At 40.2% G+C, this 19,129-nt stretch overlaps 1 protein-coding gene across 1 annotated transcript in view; it reads left to right on the top strand.

Annotated features, from left to right (window-relative positions):
- Positions 1–5,348: 5,348 nt before the first annotated feature.
- The window catches only part of NR2E1 (nuclear receptor subfamily 2 group E member 1), a 56,557-nt gene continuing 42,776 nt past the window's right edge, over positions 5,349–19,129 (top strand). Inside the window, exon 1 of the mRNA XM_056856199.1 lies at positions 5,349–5,599. Within this exon, the coding sequence (XP_056712177.1) occupies positions 5,349–5,599 (251 nt within the window). The remainder of the gene's footprint in view (positions 5,600–19,129) is intronic.

Raw genomic sequence — 19,129 nt, forward strand, 5'->3', positions numbered from 1 at the left:
CAGCAAAGGCAACAGCAACACATTTGGCCATTGTTCAGGCCTTCATGCAATGGGATTTATCCTTTCAAAGAGCCAGTTTTGTCCCAAAGAGTTCGAGCGGAAGTTTCTCACTGACAATTTGCCCTAAATAGATAGATTTGTCAGCAGTGATCTTTAAAAGCAAATGCCACACTATTTTTTAAAAGGTGCATCTATCTCTTTCTTTCTCTATCTCTCTCCGTGTAGGCCTATCCTGGGCAGATTCAGCAATCTAAGAACACGCTGTCTGAAGTGGGAGTGAAAGGAGGGATCTGTGGGATGGATGAGGCGGCCCTGTTCGTCTGGAGACAGACCTAGAAAGCAAGTTTCTTTGTACAGCTGCTGTGACTTCTTAGAGCAGGTGAGGGCATCTCTTACATGTCATTGTCATGATTGTAATGCAGCATTGCATTAGTCCAGGCAGGTTTTGCAGCCTCCAAATACCTCAGTAACAGATCAATATGAATTATCCAAACAGGTTCTTCTAAAACTAAGCACATTGGGGTGGGGGGGATTGTATGTACATAGAAGCTGTCCACAGTGGATCAGTAAAGTAATAGACTTCTGCTACTTCCCTTCAACCTGGCTATGTGTTCAGGAGTGGGTAGCAAAGAAATCTCTGCATTTACAGGGGAGCTGGCTATGATTGATGCTTGCAAATTCTATGGTGGACCAAAAGCAGGGTGAGCTTAATAGCCTGTATAGAACAGAAATCGGCACAAACATAAACTCAAACTAGCAAAGAAGTATTGGAATGGGTAATCTGAGAGGGATCAACAGCCACATCAGCGGAAGAGAACAGACAGTTCCAATGGTGGTGGGGGTGGAGGAATCCTTGAAAGGTAGTTACTGGACAGCAGCAGTAGTGGAAAATGATTCTGGTGGAGGATCTATCATAGAGAACAACACTTCAGCTAACCCTGGTTAGTATTGAGCAGAAGAAGGCAATAGTAAATCACTTCTGATTATGTCTTACCTCAAAAACCCTATGATGTGACAACCCCCACCCCCCAAAAAAAAGATATAGTGCTGAAAGATGGAACCCAAGGTTGGATAGCGTTCAATCAGCTACTGGGGAAGAGCTGAGGACAACTACAAGTAGCAGTATTCTTAATGACGCAGCTGGACTAAAGCTAAGAGGATGTTCATTTGTTGACATGAATGGATGCAAAAGGAAAATCCAAAGCTGTTCGACACAAATGATAGGAATGTGGAATGTTATGAATCAGGGTAAGCTTGAAATAATAAAACAAGAAATAAAACATTTAAACATTGCAATCTTGGGAGTGAACTAGGACATTTTCAGTCAGAAAATTACGAAGTGTTTTACTCAGGAAACGATAAGCATAGAAGAAATTGAGTTTCTCTAATAGGAAAGCAAGATATAGCAACAAACAGTGAGGGGCTATAATGCAAAATCTGACCAAATAATATCAATCAGACTTCATGGAAAGTCTATCAACATAGTCAAGTTTACACCCCAACTACAAATGCTGAAAAGGAAGAAAGTAAAATCTTTTATGCAAGTGTCCAGGAAGAAACGGACCGCACACCTAAACAAGGTGTGCTGATAATCATAGGCAACTGGAACACAAAAGCAGGAAACAAAGCAGAATCAAATAGTGTTGTAAGATTTGGGCTAGGAGCATGAAATGAAGCAGTAGAGTAACTCACAGAATTCTGTGAAGACAACAATTTGCAAACACATGTTTCAGGCAACCAAATAGATGATTGCATACGTGGACATTACTGGATGGGCAATATGTAAATAAAATAGATTACATAATCAGAAGCAGAAATCAAGGTGTTGGAATATGCAAGGCTGTCATATTAGCTGTGGCAGGCAGAGTTAGATGTAGGGGATCAAACTGTCAACCTGGGCTGATGTCATGGCCTGGAAAGCCCCTAGGAGGCCTGATTACACTGGCCAGAACCAGTTGAGGCCAGAGGCTGAGGTGATGTGTTGCACCTGTAGGGTGATTCAGCCTGAACTACTAATTGATGCCTGGTGGTGGCATTATGTATATAAGTATTAGACTCCATGAGTCTGTGTTGGGAGATATGGTGGATAGAGTGTGTATTTAGCACTGTAAATAAACAACTGCATTTCTATAAGCTCTAGTGGTTCTGGTGGTCATTCCTGGACGTTGGCACAATCCGCCAGCTCTCGCGTCAGGGTTATGGACCCAGTCTGCTATGCCTCACAGGACTAGTGAGAGTAGCACAGCAGCATCCAGGATTTCAGACGCCATAGCAGCTAAAGAAGCAGTGGGAGATCGAGTGGAGAAATGGCTCGATCTCAAATTCCCATGGAAAAGCTGACCCAAGACAACTATGCTACATGGTCGGTGAGATTGAAACATTATCTCAAGCAGGAGGCTCAGTGGGGAGCCATAGAGCAGGTGCCTGTAACTGCGGTAGAGCAGGAACGGGACAGCAAGGCTCTAGCAAACATAATTCTATCAGTAGACAACAGCCAGCTGGTCTACGTGGCAGGGAAGCCAAATGCTCGTGAAGCATGGGAAGCTTTGAAGACCGTGCACCTTCGGACTTCAGCCGGGACTATCCTCTCATTAATGAGGAGGCTGTACCGAAGCCATAAATTGTCCCACACGCCAGGAGCCGAGCACCTCAGGAATCTAGCGGAGGTTTTCAGACAGCTAGAGCTGAGGGGGAAGAATTACTCTCCAGAGGACCAAATGCACAACATGCTAGGATCTTTAGATGACAGCTACCATGTGCTGATAACGTCTCTGGAGTGTATGGACGCAGCACATTTAACGCCAGAATATGTGTCAGGACGGATCCTTGAAGACGAAGCAAGGCGATGGGAGAGCCAGGACCAGATGGCCGCAGCCCAGCAAAGACCGCATCAGGTGGTAAGAGCAGCTCATCAATTGTCGCGGCAGACATCAGCCCCGCAGTTAGAAGTTCACCTCGGAGAGGGACCACCCATACAGCCAACGCCGATGACTTCGCCGATATCAGCCGAGCTGAGGGGCCATACCAGAAGAGGGGCGGCGTTCTACCCTACGCAGATGTCGGAGAAGCAAGCACGTGGAGCTGGAAGGAGGAGTGGAGTCTTCAAGGAGGAACCGGAGGAATGTGTGCTCTTTGTGAAGAAATGTTTCAGTTGCGGCTCAACGAAGCATTTCAAAAGAGACTGCCCTAATGAGTTGGCGAGAAGACGTCTGCGAAAACAGACTGGAAATTCCTCGCATACCTCAGTTGTGCTGGCGGAGGCTGGAGAAGCAGGGAGCCTGTGGCTCATTGACAGTGGCGCTAGCAAAGTGTTTGTAAATACTGCTTCAATGTTAAAATCTAAAAAGTGTTCAGCCAAGACCCATGTAAGTTTGGCGGACGGGAAATGTTTGGAGGTGGAGTGTGACGGGGAAGTATTTTTCCCGGCTTTAAATCACACGTTCAGGAATGTTTTGTGCATCCCAGGGCTCGAGAATAATTTATTGAGCGTGTCAGCTCTTGCTCAGGCTGGATTTACAGTGGTGTTTCAGGAGAAAGCCTGCCTGGTAAAAAAGCAAGAGGCTGTTCTGTTAAAGGGGCACATTAAGCAGGATGTTTATGTGGTGCACAGTAGTTCAGCAGAGTCATTTAATGCGGTGGAAGCATTAAACCCTATGCCACATGACTTCCGGTAAGGATTGCTGACCGAGGTGAAGTGCCTCACTGGACCTCCCAGTGAAGGACTGAATTTACGTTTAAATAGGGGCATTTACTGACCCCCGCCCGCTCCTAAAAAGTGGAGCTGGATGCAGGAATTCTTCTGCTTGCCAGTGAAGAGCGGTTTGACTCCTGAGGTCTCCGAGAGTGCTTTTTTAAGACTCCCGGAGTCTCAGCTGCTGTCCCGCGTTGGCTAAGAGAATTTAGATCCCCGCAGACGCTTATTTCGGAGTTAGACCTCGCTCTCCCTTACCCAATACCATCAAAACAACTAATTAAGGAAACAAAAGCCTCACCCTCCGAAAATCAGCGTAACAAGAATCTCTTTGTTTACATTGGAAAATAAGCAAGTAAAAGCCTCTTTTAAAATGACTACTGCTTCCTGACCTCCCGACTGGGAAAATGATTCTGTAAGACTGTATGTAAACTTTGAGTTAGATCGGCAGGACGTTCTTAAAAGCTATGGGGAGATAGACTAAACAAACGGAACTGAAAACGACATACCTGGTACCCAATAGCAAAGCCGATCTTCTTGAGAGAGAAGGAGGAAGTTCCCACCTCTAGCAATGCCCCCCGAAAGTTGATACTAGCTGCATGGCAAGGTAAAGAGAGAGGCATTCCAGGAACGGCAGGCAGAGATCACAGGCTGAAATGCAATGCCAAAGGACCGGAAGTACGTCAGAAGGTGCAACTGGTAAAACGATCCGATTCACCATAGAGAGGACGACAGAAGGTCCGCGGCACTTCCTACTTCCTGCCTAGAAGCCGACCTAGAGTGACCCAAAACTCTATGGTATCTTAAAACTTTCAAACTTGTTTTTGAAATAATTTGGGGGCAGAATTCAATATTAAACACTGTGATATTGATGGGACAATATATTAAAAGGTAATCTCTCAAGAAATAAACTGCTGGGAGCCGGCCAAAAAATTGAGGGTTTTTTGCCAGAATATATGTCGTTTTCACGACCACGTTCAAGCTCATTCCATACTCCTGTAACCACTAAATCTACAGAGACCATGGCGGAGAAGCAAGACAAGAAAATGCAAGAACTTTTGGCCAAACTGATACCTTTACTAAACAGATGGAACTAATGTCCAAGCAGCAAATGGAGTATGTCTCCAGACAGCAGGAGAAACAAATGACCCAACTAACAGAAATGTTAGCTGAGATTGTTAAAGAGGTTAAAGAGACTAAAACCCAGGTTACCTCATTACAAGCGGATATGAAGACTATGGATGCCTCAGTTAAGAAGATAGCGGAAGATCATAAAGAAGTTAATAAGAAAGTGGATACACATGAAAAACAGCTGGAAGTGCTACAGATGCAGGAGGAATCCACGAAAGACCAATTTGCTTTAATGGACTTGAAAGCCAGATAATTTAATCTACGCCTACGAAATTTATCGGAAGACCGAGGTAATACTAGAGAATCTCTAATCACAACCTTGGCTGAATTGTTCAATATTGCAGAACAAGATTTAGACCTTGCCATCAGGAGGATTTACAGGATTCCTTTACCACCTAATATGAGAAGAGCAAAAGCAAGAGATGTCATGATATCCTTCTATGACATGAGGATGAAAGATGTAATAATGCAACAGCACTACCAAGATCCTAAAGTAATAGATGGCAATGTTCTGATAGGATAGGCAATGTTCTTGAAGGATATTCCTAGACACCTGATGGCGAAGAGAGCCCAGTTTAAGGATTTTGCAACATCCCTGAGAAAAAGTGGAATTAAATATAGGTGGTTGCTACCACAAGGACTGACATTTACCTACAAAGATGTTAAATATACAATCACCACAAAAGAAGATGTTGGAAAATTCCTGAGAAAATACAAGAAAGACCTGGCTGGCTACACACCAGGTCAGAAAGAGGAATCAAGCCAAGAAGAAGATGGGTATGCAGATAAAGAAGCAGTGGGTGGAGTTTAAGACTATAAATAAAATTCTGATGGCTAAAGTCATATCGTGGAATGTTAATGGTCTAAATGAGAAGGTGAAAAGAGGGCGGATTTTTAAATTTTTACAAAAACAAAAATATTCATTAATATGTTTACAAGAGACTCATATTTTGAAAAAAGACAAAAATATTTGGAGAGGAAGACCCTGGGTCAATCTTTTATTTCCTCGGCTAAAACCAAAACCAAAGGACTTGTCATATATGCCCATGCAAATTTTGTTCCAGAATTGGTTTATAAAGATGAAGATGGTAGGATATTGTTGGTAAGAGCAAAAATAGCTGGACAGAAGATACTGATAGTAGGGATATGTGCTCCAAATGAAGGAAAAGCTCAGTTTTATACACAATTATATGATATTTTGTTGCAGTATGCAGATCACCAACTACTATTATTGGGAGATTTTAATGGAATCATCAACCCAACATTAGACAAGAAATCAACAGCAGAAGATGAAAGAGAAGGTTGTTTACCTAAAAAATTTTATCAGCTTACTGAGGAATTTCATATACAAGACATATGGAGAACTATAAATACAACAACAAAAGAATATACTTTTTATTCCGCTAGGCACAACTCTCACTCCAGAATTGACATGATATGGGCCAGCAAGTCTGTTTTTACTCAACTGAGAAAGGTACACATACTTCCGAGAACTTTTTCAGATCATAACCCAGTTGCCTTTGAGTGGTTTACCAAACAAGCATTCAGATGGAGACTTAATGACAGGCTATTGAGAGATGAAAAGACAAGGAAGGAAATACAGGACATTGTTGAGGATTATTTTCAGATAAATGTCAATGGAGAAACTAGCTTAAATGTGGTCTGGGATGCTTTTAAGGTGGTGTTAAGAGGCTACATGATTCAGAAGAATACTGCATGGAAGAAAAAACAATTGCAACAAATGAATGACATACTTTGGGAATTACAAAATTTAGAACAGAAATTAATTTTGGAAACTCAAGAAGATCAGAGAAGACAAATCGAGACAAAAATTAAACTAACCAAACACCAGTTAAATTTGTTGACCATGGAAGAAATTAATAAAAATATGAAAATTGCTAAGCAGAGATACTTTGAACATGCAAATCGACCTGGAAAATTTTTGGCTACTCAGATAAGAGATTCCATGCAGAAAAAGATAATAAATAAAATACAAACTTCAAAAGGACCGGCTTATACAACAACAGCAATATTGAAAGAGTTTGAACTTTTTTATACAAAATTATATCAAAAAGACAATATTGCAGGGAAAAAGATGGATAATTTTTTAGGAACTACAAAGGTAAATAGACTTTCTGTCGAACAGCAGGTTTTTGGATACCCCAATTACAATGGTTGATATTGAAGAAGCAATAATGAAACAAAAAACTGATAAAACACCAGGCCTAGATGGAATCACAGCTTTATTTTACAGGACATTTAAGGAGAATTTTAAAAGCTCTCTTTTACAGGTATGTAATTCAATTTTAGACACAGGAATAGCCCCAGAGACACATGCTTATATATCACTGATCCATAAGACTTGTAAAGACATGGAAAAGGTGACCAATTATAGACAAATCTCGCTTTTAAATGTGGATTACAAAATTTATGCTTCAATTTTAGCCAACCGTTTGAAAAAATATATATTGTTTTTGACACATGAGGACCAAGCGGGATTTGTACCAGGTCGACAAATAAAAGACAATTTAAGGATTTTATTGGATGCGGTGGAATATTATGAGTATAATTATCAACATAAGGCAGCTTATGTTTTCCTGGATGCAGAGAAAGCTTTTGATATGGTTTCCTGGGATTATATGAAAAAAGTTTTGGAAATAATGAACTTTGGAACAAGGTTCCGTACAGGTATCGATGCGATATATACCACACAAAAAGCTACAGTACTAGTAAATGAATTAATGTCAGACAATTGTGTAATACAAAAAGGAACCAGACAAGGATGTCCATTATCTCCTTTGTTGTTTATTTTGACCTTGGAAACCTTGTGTTGTAAGATGCGTGAAACAGAAGCAATCCAGGGTTTAAAAGTTAACAAACAAGAGTTCAAATTAAGAGCCTTTGCAGATGACTTATTGCTTGTGCTGTCTGACCCAAATCAATCCGCTCCTTATTTACTGAAATTACTGAAAGATTATGGGGAAATCTCTGGTTTTAAGATTAATAAAGAAAAGACTCATGTTTTATTCAAAAATCTTTCTAAAGAAGAACAAATAGATTTTTTGATCACCACTGGTTGGGAAAAAACGAATAAAGTGAAATACCTGGGTATTTGGATTACAAACAAAAATAAAGATCTTTTGGAGAATAATTATGTGAAACTTTGCGCATCTGTTAAAAGAGACATGGTAATTTGGTCCAATAAAAACATTTCATTACTGGGCCGCATATCAGTAGTACAAATGAACATTTTGCCAAGACTACTTTTTTTACTTCGGAACTTGCCAATTGTGGAGCATGCCAAATACTTCGATGCCTGGAGAAAAGACTTGCTTAATTTTATATGGCAAGGGGAAAAGCCTAGAATTGCCTACAAATACTTGGTTGACACTAAAGAAAGAGGATTTGCTCTACCAAACTTTAAACTGTACGCGGAAGCAGCAGTATTAGTTTGGCTAAAAGATTGGATACATTTGAAAAATAATAGAATGTTGGACTTAGAAGGCTTTAATAATAGATATGGATGGCACTGTTATCTATGGTATGATAAACTGAAAATACACAAGCTCTTTCAGCATCATGTTGTCAGATCCTCATTAATAAAAATTTGGCTAAAATATAAACATCTTTTGGAACCTAGAACACTATATGTATCTCTACACAAGAGATGTTGACACTGAAACCATTGAGATCAGCACAATTTCTTATCAAGAATTATTGGTATGGAAGGACAATAAATGTGCCTTAAAGGAATATAGTGAAATGAAGGAACAGATTACCTGGCTTCAATATTATCAATTACAATCTGTATTTATACAAGATATGAGGCTAGGTTTTACAAAAGACAAATCACTTTTTCAACAAATGTTGTTAGATAACAATGAACATTTAATATCTAAGATTTATAAGATATTATTGACCTTGTCAAATCAACAATGATAACTTGGGCACAAACTTTGGGTCATGATATACATATGTACAAATGGGAAAGACTTTGATCAAAGGATATGAAATACATATATTCACAATCTTTAAGAGAGAATATATATAAAATGATGTACAGATGGTATCTAACACCAAAGAAATTAGCCAAAATATGTCACCGAACTGTTGGAAATGTCAGAAAGAAGTGGGTTCCTTTCATCATGTTTGGTGGCTATGCGAGAAGGCTAAGAATTATTGGGATATGATCTACAATGAACTAAGGCTGATATTACAACAAAATAGCCCTAAATCAATAGAAATGATGCTGTTGAGTTTAATACCAGATACCATAGTGACCCAGAGATCTTTTTTGATGTATGCCACTATTGCCGCCAGAATGGTATACGCTAGGAGATGGAAAATGACGGATATACCAAACAAATCGGAGTGGATTGAAAAAATGATGGAATTAGTAGAGATGGCTAAACTTACGTCGTTGATAAATCAAAAGGATGACAATGAATTTGCAAAAGAATGGGAGGCATGGACTAATTATTGCAGAAATGAACTTAAATGTGATATTAAGAAATATATTTTGATTAATTCAGTGTGGATATATTAGACATGGATGCTTTGGTTACAATTGAATTAGACAAATAATACAAAGAGAGAAACAATGTTAAATAAAGGGTTAGAGGAGGGGAGAGGGGAAGTTAATGAATTATACTTTTTGATATGTGAACTGGAATGTATAATGATTTGGAAAAAATAATTTTTTTTATTAAACCCTATGCCGCATGACGGCTGTGTGCACCTCCCCCACAGAAGGTTCGGCCATGCCGCCTATTCTACTCTAAAGAAAACCCTAGAGGCTTTAGGGGGTGACCTAAAACTGAATAAGTGCAATTCCTTCTTGGACTGCACGGTTTGCAAATCAGTCAAAAGTAGGAGGGGTCCAGTGGCTAAAGCCAGTAGCAGGATTAGTAGCCAACCCCTAGAGGTCGTCCACATGGATCTGAGTGGCCCCTATCTGGACAGTGTGTCCAAAAACAGATATGTGTTATGCATTGTAGATGACAAGACCCGTTTTGGTTGGATTTATCTCTTAAAGCAAAAGAGTGAGGCTTGTCAAACTATCAAATATTGGCTTGCCAGGGTTGAGAGGCAGTTAAACCTCAAAGTAAAAAAGATACAATGTGATAGGGGTGGAGAATTCTTATCACATGCCCTGACACAGTGGCTGGAAAGTAAAGGGATAGTACAGAGACTTGCTAATCCTGGGGTGCCACAGGAGAATGGGGTCGCAGAACGGAGAAATCAATATTTGCAGTCAATGATGCAAGCTCTGCTGGAAGACTCACAGCTCAAACCTAGATTTGGGGTGAGGCGATCAAGGTGTCAAATTACTTGATCAACAGGTTGTGGACATCAAGCATCAATGATATTCCCTATAAGGTGTTATATGGAAAGAATCCCTCTTTAAAGCATCTCAGAATTTTTGGGACACAGGCATGGGTAAATGTCCCTTTGCATCAAAGGAGAAAGGGAAGCAAAAGGTCCAAGCCGTTACTTTTCCTAGGCTATCAAAATGCAGCCAAATCTTACAGGTTTGCAGATGCCCAGAACAGAATCACCTTTAGCAGGTCAGCTACCTTTGGTGAATCTTTTAACTGGCCAAGGCTGCATGGGGAGGAAAAGGAGCCGGAGACAGTGCAGTTGCCTTTAAGTGAGCAGGCAGAAACCCAAGATGTAAACATTTCCCCACATAGAACTCCCAGCAGGGAAGCTGCAAGGTCTGCGGATTCAGAAGGAGGGGAGGCGGGGGAAATGGTGGTCAGACACTCTGACAGGACTACAAAGGGTAAAGCTCCCATAAGGTTTGGGTACGATGAAAACTGTGACTATGCGAATTATGTGTCAATTCATGAACTGGCTAATTACCAAGAAATGCTTTCTCTGGGAGAGAAGGAGAGAGATTTATGGCTTGAGACGATGAATGTGGAAATGGAAGCTCTGAAGGAGCATAAGGTGTTCACTCCCACATCACTGCCAAGCGGACAACCAGTAATTGGTTGCAGGTGGATTTTCAAGGTGAAAAGGCTTGCTAATGGGGCTGTGCAAAGAAAAGCCAGACTAGTCTGCAAGGGATATAGCCAAAGAAAATACCTGAGATGATGAAACTTTCAGTCCCACGATTCGGGCTGAATCGGTTAAAACTGTCTTGGCAGTGGCAGGGTTAAAAAAGTTAGAGGCATGGCACTATGATATCAAAACTGCATACCTGAATGCTCCACTAAAAGAAACAATTTTCATGGAGCAAATTCCCGGGTTCAAACTGACAGAGGGAGCCCAGGTTTTACGGCTCAATAAGGCTCTTTATGGTCTCCATCAGTCAGCTAGGGAATGGTACAATTGCTTTGACAAAGCCATAAAGCAATTAGGATTCACACAGAGTGTGGCTGACTCCTGTTTGTATTCAAGGAGCACGGGGCGAAGTGTGTCATACTTAATTGTTTTCGTGGATGATATCTGTATGGTGACTAATACAATACAAGAACAAATACAATTTCAGAAGGAGTTGAGTACCAAGTTCAAAAGTTTGGGACCCATTCAAAGCTACTTGGGGGTACTGGTGTCTAGAGACAAGGATGGATTTTATTCCTTATCTCAACCAAGCAAAATACAGCAATTGCTGGAAAGGTTTAACTTGACTAATGCAAATGCTGTGGATACCCCAATGGTCACAGGCTATGTAAAAGATGAGACAGAAGGGCAAGAAGAGTGTGACAGAGCTATACCAATCTCTAATTGGGAGCCTTCTCTATTTAGCTTGTTGGACCAGACCTGATATCTATCAAGCTGTACACTGTCTCACTTAACGAAATATGTCTCCTAAGCAAAGAGACTGGAAGGCTGCTAAGCGGGTCCTTAGGTATTTGAAGGGCACCGTGGCTAAGCAGTTACACTTGAGAGCAGAGGAGGGAAGCTTAACAGCTTACGCGGATGCTTCCCAAGCAGATCAAAAAGATTCCAGATCTACAATTGGGTATATTTTGTATCTGGGAAAGGCACCAATTCATTGGAAGTCCCAGAAGCAATAATTCGTGGCTACTAGCTCATGTGAAGCGGAGTATAGCGCCATTAGCGAGTGTGTGGGACAACTGGAATGGTTTGTGTTCGTGTTAAATGAATTGGGTGTACAAGTATCCCTGCCAGTGAAAGTGTTTTCAGATAATGAAGCAGCAAAAACTCTTGCAAATGAGCAATCTTTTAGAGGCAAGAGCAAACATGTTAAAATAAGGTACCAGAATGTATCAGCTACGGTAATGAATAATCTGATAACTGTGATAAAATGTGCAGGTGTAACTAATATAGCAGATCTGTTTACCAAGGTGGCAGATTGCAACAGAGTCTTGCAGCTGTCCAAACTAATATGACATACTTGAGAAGGAGTGTTGGAATATGCAAGGCTGTCATATTAGCTGTGGCAGACAGAGTTAGATGTAGGGGATCTAACTGTCAACCTGGTCTGATGTCATGGCCTGGAAAGCCCCTAGGAGGCCTGATTACACTGGCCAGAACCAGTTGAGGCCAGAGGCTGTGAAGACAACAATTTGCAAACACATGTTTCAGGCAACCAAATAGATGATTGCATACATGGACATTACTGGATGGGCAATATGGAAATAAAATAGATTACATAATCAGAAGCAGAAATCAAGGTGTTGGAATATGCAAGGCTGTCATATTAGCTGTGGCAGGCAGAGTTAGATGTAGGGGATCAAACTGTCAACCTGGGCTGATGTCATGGCCTGGAAAGCCCCTAGGAGGCCTGATTACACTGGCCAGAACCAGTTGAGGCCAGAGGCTGAGGTGATGTGTTGCACCTGTAGGGTGATTCAGCCTGAACTACTAATTGATGCCTGGTGGTGGCATTATGTATATAAGTATTAGACTCCATGAGTCTGTGTCGGGAGATATGGTGGATAGAGTGTGTATTTAGCACTGTAAATAAACAACTGCATTTCTATAAGCTCTAGTGGTCATTCCTGGACGTTGGCACAATCTGCCAGCTCTCGCGTCAGAAGAAGCTCCATTCTCTCTGCTAAAACAAGGCCAGGAGCTGATTGTGGTACAGACCATGAATTGTTAATATTGAAAATGAGAATAAAGCTGAAGAAAAACACCAAAAATTCATACTGCCAAAATAAAATCTAAGCAGCATTCCTGATGAGTTTAAAGACCATGTAAAGAACAGATTAGCATTACTAAATTCAAGTGAAAATGAAGCAAAAGAACTATGGACTGAAATCAGAGATATTATCAAGGAAGAATGTGCAAAGACTATCCCTGTAGCCAAAACAAATGAAACTCTTAAATCTCCTAAAGATAGTCCAGAAGCAAAGTAAAAGAAGACAGAAATAGAATCAGAAGTCTAAATGCAGTGTTCCAGGGACTTGTAAAGAAATAGACATCACTGGATGGGCATAAGAAATAGAAGATGGGCAATGTAAAGAAATAGAAGAGAACAATAAAAAAGGAAGAAGAAGAGATCTGTTCCACAAGATCCAAGAAATCAAACAGAAATTTAAAGCACGGGTAGGCATGCTGAAAGGCCAACACAGGAATACATTAATGGAACAGGACAAAATAAAGAAAAGATGGGAACAATATACTGAAGAAATATACAGAAGAGACAAAAGGATGTCAGATTCCTTCCATGAAGAAACCTTTGAAGAACGTACAATTTTAGAAAGTTAAGTGGAAGCTGCACTCAAACCAATTAGGAGAAACAAACCACCATGAGTAAAAGGGATATTAATACAGCTATTTCAAGCCACAGAAAGAGTCCATCAATCTCAACAAGAATGTGCCAAAAAATATGGAGAACAAAACATGGTCCACAGACTGCAAATGCTCAAATTACATTCCAATTCCAGTGAAAGGAGATGTCAAAGACTGCAGCAGCTATTGGACCATCGCATTAATTTCTCACACAAGTAAAGTGATGCTCAAACGTTTAAAACAAAGATTGTTATCATACATGGAATGAGAAATGCTAGGTATTCAAGCTGGATTCAGAAAGGGAAGAGGCATATTACAAATGTATGTTAGTTACTAGAGCATACAAGAGAATTTCAGAAGAAAACTTGTGTTTCATAGATTACAGCAAAACCTTTGACTGTATAGATCATGATAAGCTGTGGTTAGTAGTTTTAAAAGAAATGGGTGTGCCACAACATCAGATTGTTTTGATGTGCAACCTGTATTCTGGACAAGAGGCTAATGTTACGACAGAATATAGAGAAGCAGAATGGTTTCCAGTTGGCAAAGGTGTCAGACAAGGATGTATTTTATCTCTCTGTCTGTTCAATCTGTGTGAAGAACATATCATAAGAAAAACTAGGTTAGATTTAGATGAAGGTGGAGTGAAAATTGGTGGAAAGAATATTAACAATCTGAGATATGCAGATGACACCACATTACTGGCAGATAATAGTGAAGACTTGAAATTGAAGGTGAAGGTCAAAGCAGAAAGCACCAAAGCAGGATTACATCTAAACATCAAGAAGACAAAAGTAATGACTACTGGGTAATAACACAACTTTAAGGTTGATGATGAAGAAATTAAAATTGTACCTGATTTTCTGTCCCAGTTGATAGATATAGACCATGTCCTGCAATAAACCAAGATGCCAACTCTGTCCCCATATTCACTTTGACATTATAACCACCAGTCTGGTGAACACCAGCCATACCATCCCAAGTTCATTTACTTGTTCATCTTCCAATGCCCTTCCACTCTCTACATCAGACAAACAGATGTCATAAATCTGACATAAAAAATCACAACACTCAAAAACCAATGGAAGAACATTTTAATCTTCCAGGATATTCCATTGCTTGATATAGGATTCTTATTTCACTGCAAGAGATAAGAATCCTATGTCAAACACTCAACAAAACAAAAAAGAGCATGAATGGGACCCTCCTCTCACCCATATGCTTTACTTTTGTTAAAATAGACACATACACACACTTTATATGTGAATGGGCAGACTCAGACATAATTGGGCCCCACCTGGACAGCTTTTAGGTAAGGAGAGAGATCATCTCACACAGAAAGTTCTGGCCCTTCCCTTGCTTCACCCTCCGTGTGTATATATGTTGTTAAATAGTGGAAGCCTTAATTCCCCTCTGCGCAGCAAGTAGTCTGCCTGTCTCCGGGAAAGAGATAGGGTAGCGAAAGGACCAGGTTTTGGCTCTTTGGCTTTCTCTGATTGGAAGGATTGGACATGGTTATGGAAACCTCTGCCTTTACTCCTTGTCTTCCTTCTCACTGATAGTGCTAGTGTAGCATTTGCTGCTGTAATAAGGATAATGCCAAATAGGGATGACTCAAGCAACAGCAAGCATCCCTGCTTGTACAGAATGAGATCCTTCCCTGTGACTGGGGGCGGGGGGGGGGGACATTGCACATCAACACCAGTCAGGGTGAAAATATAGGCTAAGTGTTCTGGTCAGAGGTAGATCATGATGGGTAGCCATGTTAGTCTGTAGTGGTAGAAAAGAGCCAGACTCCAGTAGCACCTTAAAGACGAACACAATTTCTGGCAGGGTGTGAACTTCCGTGAGTCACAGCTCACTTCTTCAAATCTGAAGAAGCGTCTGTCAAATCTAAAGAGGTGATCTGTGACTCACAAAAGCTCATACCCTGCCAGAAATGTTGTGTGTCTTTAAGGTGCTACTGGACTCTTGCTCTTTTCTACTGGTCAGAGGTGTCAGTCATGTATCTGGTAATTCACCTCCCCCACTGCTCCCACCCCACCCATAGAAAATGGAAAATTTAAGATATAGAAATTTGTGAATTAAAAGGAATATGCAGCAGCAGACACTGGCAGTATCAGGAAAACAATCAGATTTGTACCAGTCAATTCAGATGCAAAAATCAGATGAAATTTCATTTGATTTTATTACCCTTCCAGGGTTAATGAACAGAGCTGGTCTGACCAGCTTTTTACTAATTATATGCAATGTCATTGAATGTATTTATACATTCGTGCATTGTGTTATCTACATGGTGGAAGAGGAAGGGTGTGCTGTTGCGCCACCACATTAGTGCCCAGGTTAATATATGAATGAGTCTTAAACAGCCATTTTAGTACATGACTTTCAGATGGTGCATGTTTGGAAAATACACCCAATATGAAACACTCTACCAGACCTTACTGGATCTCAGGTTGCATGAGGCACAAATAAAGCTGCCTAGAAATAGCTCAAGTATGGAATTCTTGGATGAGGATTCTGAGGTTCCTTCATCAAAACATGTTCACATTGCGGTAGCCCCCCACTCCACCCACACAGGCAGGGCTAGTTCCTATATTCTGTCCTCTTTTAAAAGGGATGCCTAAGATGCTTTAATCATACTCATGAAAATGTGAAGTGTGAGCAAGCAGAGAGAAATTAGGATTTGGATCACAAGCTCTTCAGGCAGTCAGGACTGGTTGTGACTCCAGAGGATTTTGTAGCTTTGTCGCTGATTAAGGTGTGGGAAAGCCCCTTAACTTCCATAGTTTGATTCATAGAATGCTATTTTTTTTTAATCCTGTCAACTTTGCTTATTCCGAAGCAAATAAAGCAGCTTGTTGGGAGGGGTTAGGAAAGAATTGAATCTGGCATTATGTGTGCGCCTCGTGGTAATTACATATAAACAAAATCAGCTGTGGTGCTTAAGCTTCTGATATATTATAGTCCTTGGTGTTGAATATGTTGGCCCAGCTCATTTTCCCCTTCTAGCGTGGAGTATGCACCTTGGTTACCCACTGTTGAACATATTTCTGAGTCACTTTCTCATACGCAATGAACTGAAAGGCAAGGACCTGTTGTTTATCCATGAGGTGATTGGATACTTCAATCTCATACAGACCAAAACCCCAGGAGGTCTTTAAGAAGTATTCACTAGTTTGAACCACTTACCATCAATGGCCTTATATGCACAGTGTCAACAATATTTAAACAAATGTTCTTGATGCTGGGAAAGTGGTTAAATACTAGTGCTGTGGGATTGTACACTAATCTCTTAGGTGCATTTGCTTTCAAAATGTTGTTTGCATGCATGATTACAGTCCTTCTCAAACAAACCATTATACCTGGAACCAAAGGTGTTTATGACAACAACAACCCCTCTTCTGACTCCCTGCATTTGATTAACAGGCACGAAGGGGTTTTATGCTCTGTCCATGTTATTGCAGTAATGGCCTGTTAAAAGGAATTTACTAATAAATTAGTAATTCTAATACATTAGAAGAACCACTAATAATTGTGTGTGCATGTAACCACATCAATTTATGCTAGCACTATTTGAGCATCTAATTGTACCGACTATGAATTGTTACAAATGTTTTAATAACAGCAATACATGGAATTACTATTTATTGCCCTTTTATCACAAACTATAGTCCAAATTCCCGTATGCTCTTCTCATTCACAGACACCACATAAAACAAAAAAGTTGTATACTTTATTTTCTCACCCTGAATGTATCATATGGTTATGTCTGTGTCCTTCATAACTATCACCAATATAAAGGCAGTGTACTATAATGGTTGGAAGTGCAGTTACAACCAGACAGCTCTGAGTTCAGATCCTCACTCTCCCATGAAGGCTCTCTAGGTGTACTTTGGGTCAGTCACTATTGCTTAGCCTGAACCACTCAGTGAGGATGAGAGGGGGAGGAGAACTATGCACAACATCCTTAACTCCTTAGAGGAAGGGCAGAATGCCCTGTTGTGTGTGTGAGGTTGCACAATATATATGGTACTCCACATCTGCAAAGGCTATCCTCTCTCTTGGAGAATGTGCTGCACATACAATGTAGATTACTTACCATGCTCAGAGAGCAAAACCCTATTTAATAAAACTGCCCCTTCACAACACAGAACATTTCCAAAATACACAGAAGACATACCAGTGCCCTCTGAAATTCTGGACCATGTGCACTATGCTTAGAAGTGCTCATATTATAAACCTTCCACAAGAATCCAGTAAATATATATGAATCCCCTTTGTAAGTACATTGAAACTATTATCATTGGAGTGAGTTAATCAGAATTTTTAATCACAGAAATCACATAAGTCTTATTTTGAAGCCCATTTTAGCAGTGTGTTATTCAATTCCTGGAGATCCTACAGTCTCAGAATGTAATACACCTTCAAGGCTAACTTCACAAATCATCCTGCCATAACACATATTATTTATTGTGTATCTTAATGTCATTGTAAAATAGCAATGCATGTAAAGGACATTTGATACAGCATTGACTAGCAGACCAAGTGACTATTACACTCATGATCAAAATGATCTTTGAAACAATAAATTCATGCATCTTTGAGGGACCAAAAATGTGTGTTCTCATTGGCTATGTATTTCTTCCCAGTGATGGAGGGGTTACCATTTTATTCTAACTTACTGGTTCACATCTATTGTCTTCTCACCATGTTCAGCAAGTTCTGGGCCAAACAAGATGTGACTTTACCATGGCCAAAATAGATATCCTTTGAAAAGTATAGGACAACAAAGTTTGCTTCTCTATACCAAACCTGAGCGCTTTAGATCAGCATATTTACACTGTGCTTCAAAGTTGCTTCTTCTACAGAAGGCTTGTCAAAAAACACCTTATCACCTTAAGGATCCTTAACACTGATTATCCTGCAGGTGCCAGGCATTCTATACGGACCACTCCGTACAAGATAGAGCAAAAATAATTCACCCAAAGGCATCAAGGCAGCTTGAGATATCCCTAGCAGTCAAGGCTCATCTTTGTGATATGAGAATTGATTTTAAACAGGATGCTGAGAACAAGGTATATTTCATTATGTTATTCCATATTTTATCCTTTTAAAATTGTTTTTACTTCCCTGAACCACAAAAGAAGGGTATGCTTCCAACTGAAATGTAACAATTTTAAAAGTAGGGATAATACACAATTAGGGGTTGCCCACTTTATATCGGCCCTGTTTGTCTGCTTTAACAACAGCCTGACACAAAGAAATTAAGCAAGAGACACTCTTCCTAATATGGAAGTAAGTGGTGGGGAAAAAGTTGCCCACATGTTTAATACCTTAAATTTTATTGGGGAAAAGTTGTTGCTTTATGTGGTGGTGGAAAGTGCCGTCATCACAGCTGACTTGTGGTGACCCTGTAGGGCAGGGTTGTCAAACTGTTAGGAGGGCTGGATATGACATTAATGGCACTTGGTCAGGCCAGGCCATGTGTACCATAAAATTTAATGCCAGGTACCGGAGAAACAAACTTTATAGAAGACACAGACCAAGCCAACTAATTATATTATTTTTAACTTTATTTTTTTTTACTTAAAATAC

Source organism: Euleptes europaea, chromosome 10 (genome assembly GCF_029931775.1).
Source record: "Euleptes europaea isolate rEulEur1 chromosome 10, rEulEur1.hap1, whole genome shotgun sequence".
In the NCBI taxonomy this organism is placed as follows: Eukaryota; Metazoa; Chordata; class Lepidosauria; order Squamata; family Sphaerodactylidae; genus Euleptes; species Euleptes europaea.